Source organism: Trichechus manatus, unplaced genomic scaffold (assembly GCF_000243295.1).
Source record: "Trichechus manatus latirostris isolate Lorelei unplaced genomic scaffold, TriManLat1.0 scaffold00229, whole genome shotgun sequence".
Classification (NCBI taxonomy): domain Eukaryota; kingdom Metazoa; phylum Chordata; class Mammalia; order Sirenia; family Trichechidae; genus Trichechus; species Trichechus manatus.
In genome coordinates this window covers 104,171-106,700 of record NW_004444165.1, presented here as the reverse complement: position 1 = coordinate 106,700, position 2,530 = coordinate 104,171, and the positions used below count along the sequence as shown (strand labels likewise).

The 2,530-nt window shown below is 38.2% G+C and overlaps 1 protein-coding gene across 1 annotated transcript in view; it reads right to left on the bottom strand.

The window, feature by feature from the left end:
• Positions 1–36: 36 nt before the first annotated feature.
• The window catches only part of RIOX2 (ribosomal oxygenase 2), a 24,347-nt gene continuing 21,853 nt past the window's right edge, over positions 37–2,530 (bottom strand). The window contains exons 7-8 of the mRNA XM_023742984.1: positions 1,858–1,946; positions 37–339 (exon numbers count right to left, since the gene is read on the bottom strand). Coding sequence (XP_023598752.1) covers positions 217–339; positions 1,858–1,946 — 212 coding nt within the window. The 3' untranslated portion in view covers positions 37–216. The remainder of the gene's footprint in view (positions 340–1,857; positions 1,947–2,530) is intronic.

The window sequence follows — 2,530 nt, the reverse complement described above, 5'->3', positions numbered from 1 at the left end:
ACTTCACATTTATTTTATTACACCCTTCCTACAAGGCTACATGTCCCAGCTAGTATCTTTTAAAACTCGCGTTTATGTGTATGCATATCACAGAACCATCTCACTTAATCACCCCCATGCAAGGACTTAGTCGACTGTGAAAATTAAGCCCACACTGCAGTCATAAAAAAGCACATTGTCCATGAATCAAAGAAAACAATCCCACCACCACCCAAATCATATGAAAGACATTTGCCTTAGGCTGGAACAAACCTCTGTTTCCTCATTTCCCATCATGTGTGTCTCTCTCCTATTCCTTAAGGAATGATAGACATAAACCATTTTTTCTTGAGTTTCATCCTTCAAAAAAAGTGTTAAGTCATCAGTAACAAAACATTGAGAACTTCTATACTATAAGTAGGGTTTTGCAACAGGTCAGTACCAAGAAGATTCTTAAAGGCTTGGTGCTTAAGAGAAATTTATTGAATACTGTAAAGAATCCTTTTGGCAGAGTTATGATGTGTGTATGTGTACATACACAATATGGAATGTATATTTTCATTATTACAGTCCTCACAGGTTGCTATTTGTATGTAACATGTAACAGGCATTCTTAAGTCACTTTTTTAAAAAAAGAAAAAGCAGCTAGAGTTGTACCTGGTAAAGCATATTTAGGAAGAACTTGATTTACTGAAAAAAGCAACATTTACATATCAACTTATCAATGAAACACTCCATTTTCTTCATTGACTCTTTCTGCATCAAATTTTTTTTTTACATTCCTATGTATGCATAAGTTGATAATTTATGAACACCAAGTAGTGAATATTAAGTAAATACCAGCTGTGCGATCTATAAAAACTTCCATTACAATTACATTAGCGTCCCAGATGGTCTCTACTGCCTTTCACTCTCCATAATCCACAACAGAGTTTATCATTTCTTCCCAAACCTTTGTTATTTCCTGTCACCTCTTAGATAAAGGTCAAACACCTTGGCCTGACATACGTCCCAAACTGGTTATCAGAATAACTAGGAAATTAAAAAAAAAAAGGAATGTGAGAATGTACTTTTGAAGGGTTTTGTGTATGTGTGTGTATATAATCAGTCCTCTCTAGGTCTGGTCCTGATGCTGGAATAATAATCTAGTTATGCAGACATCTAGGTGCCCCTGACTCTCATCCCCCTCATCATCTATAGGGTACCTCCTGAGAAAGCTGGTTAGGAGGAATGGGGTGAAACCACAAGGCATGGGTAGTTTACCTAAAGTCCTTAGGATTGTACAGGGAGCTTTATAAAAGTACAAATGCAGAGGCTCCAACATTAAGATGAAACCCAAGAGTGTATTATCATAAAACGCTTTCCAGTTGTTCCTATAATCACTTAGCCAGGTTTGAGAACACTAGGTTGGGCAGAAAGGTTACAGAATTTTGTTCTCCATGGTCTAAACGTTAGAGATTTTTTAAGAAGAAACATCAACACAACCACATTAAATGATCAATTCGCAGCAGTGTACAGGGTTGGAGAGGGCTAAGGTGGGGAGACTCATGAACAGGGTCTGTAGTTTTCCAAGCAAAACGCAACATGGCCAAATTTGGATGGGAAACAAAGACTAGACATTAATTACTACATAAGAGGAATGAAGGATATTGTGGGGATGAGGGAAAGCCCTCAAATGCCCAGCAGGGAGGAAAATTTGGAACTGGAACAGTGAAAGAGATTTGGCCATTAGCTGATCTGAAGTGATGGCATGAACCCATTGGAATAAATAGATTCCTAAAGGAGAAGGACAGGGACCATTTATTAGTCTTATAACCTGAGGCTTGTGATGTAAATACCCTGAGAAGAAAGGAAGCCCCTTCCCCTTTGAATACTTACAGACCGATCCTGAGCTAGCCCTACTGTGAGGATGATGTGCTCTTTAAACTGAAATCTCACTGTGCTGTCCAACCGTGGTAACATTCCACCTAGAAGAAACCCAAAGAGAAAAAGCCATCCTTTAAGAAAGGAAACCAGAAGGTTCAAACTTGTTTTCAGGTGCAACTATAAGAAACACACTCACAGTTTCCAACCGAATCAAAACATGAGGTGCCCTCTCCAACTCAAGTATTCACCTACCCCAGCATTTATAGTGGCATTAAAAGTATAGTTTATATTCTTATGGAGTTTATATCCTTAGATCCTCATTCTTACAGTGAAGACAGACACACAGATAAGTAACAAGTTGATAAGTATACTAAATAGATATAAACAATACCATGGAAGCAAGATAGCTGTCACAAAACAGAACCACAGTGTCTTCTGCACAGAACACTCACTTCTCCAATTTCTACCCTCTACCCACTTCTTTTTCTACCTGTGGACTCTGAGGAAGGACTACCTGTGTTCAAGTTCCACCACCCCACCAATTACTAGTTCCATCACCCTGGCAAATTATTCAGGTCAAGCATAGTGTCATATAAAAAGCCATCTACCTAGCCAGAGCAATAAGACAAGAAAAAGAAATAAAAGGTATCCAGATTGGAAAACAAGAAGTAAAATTATCTCTATT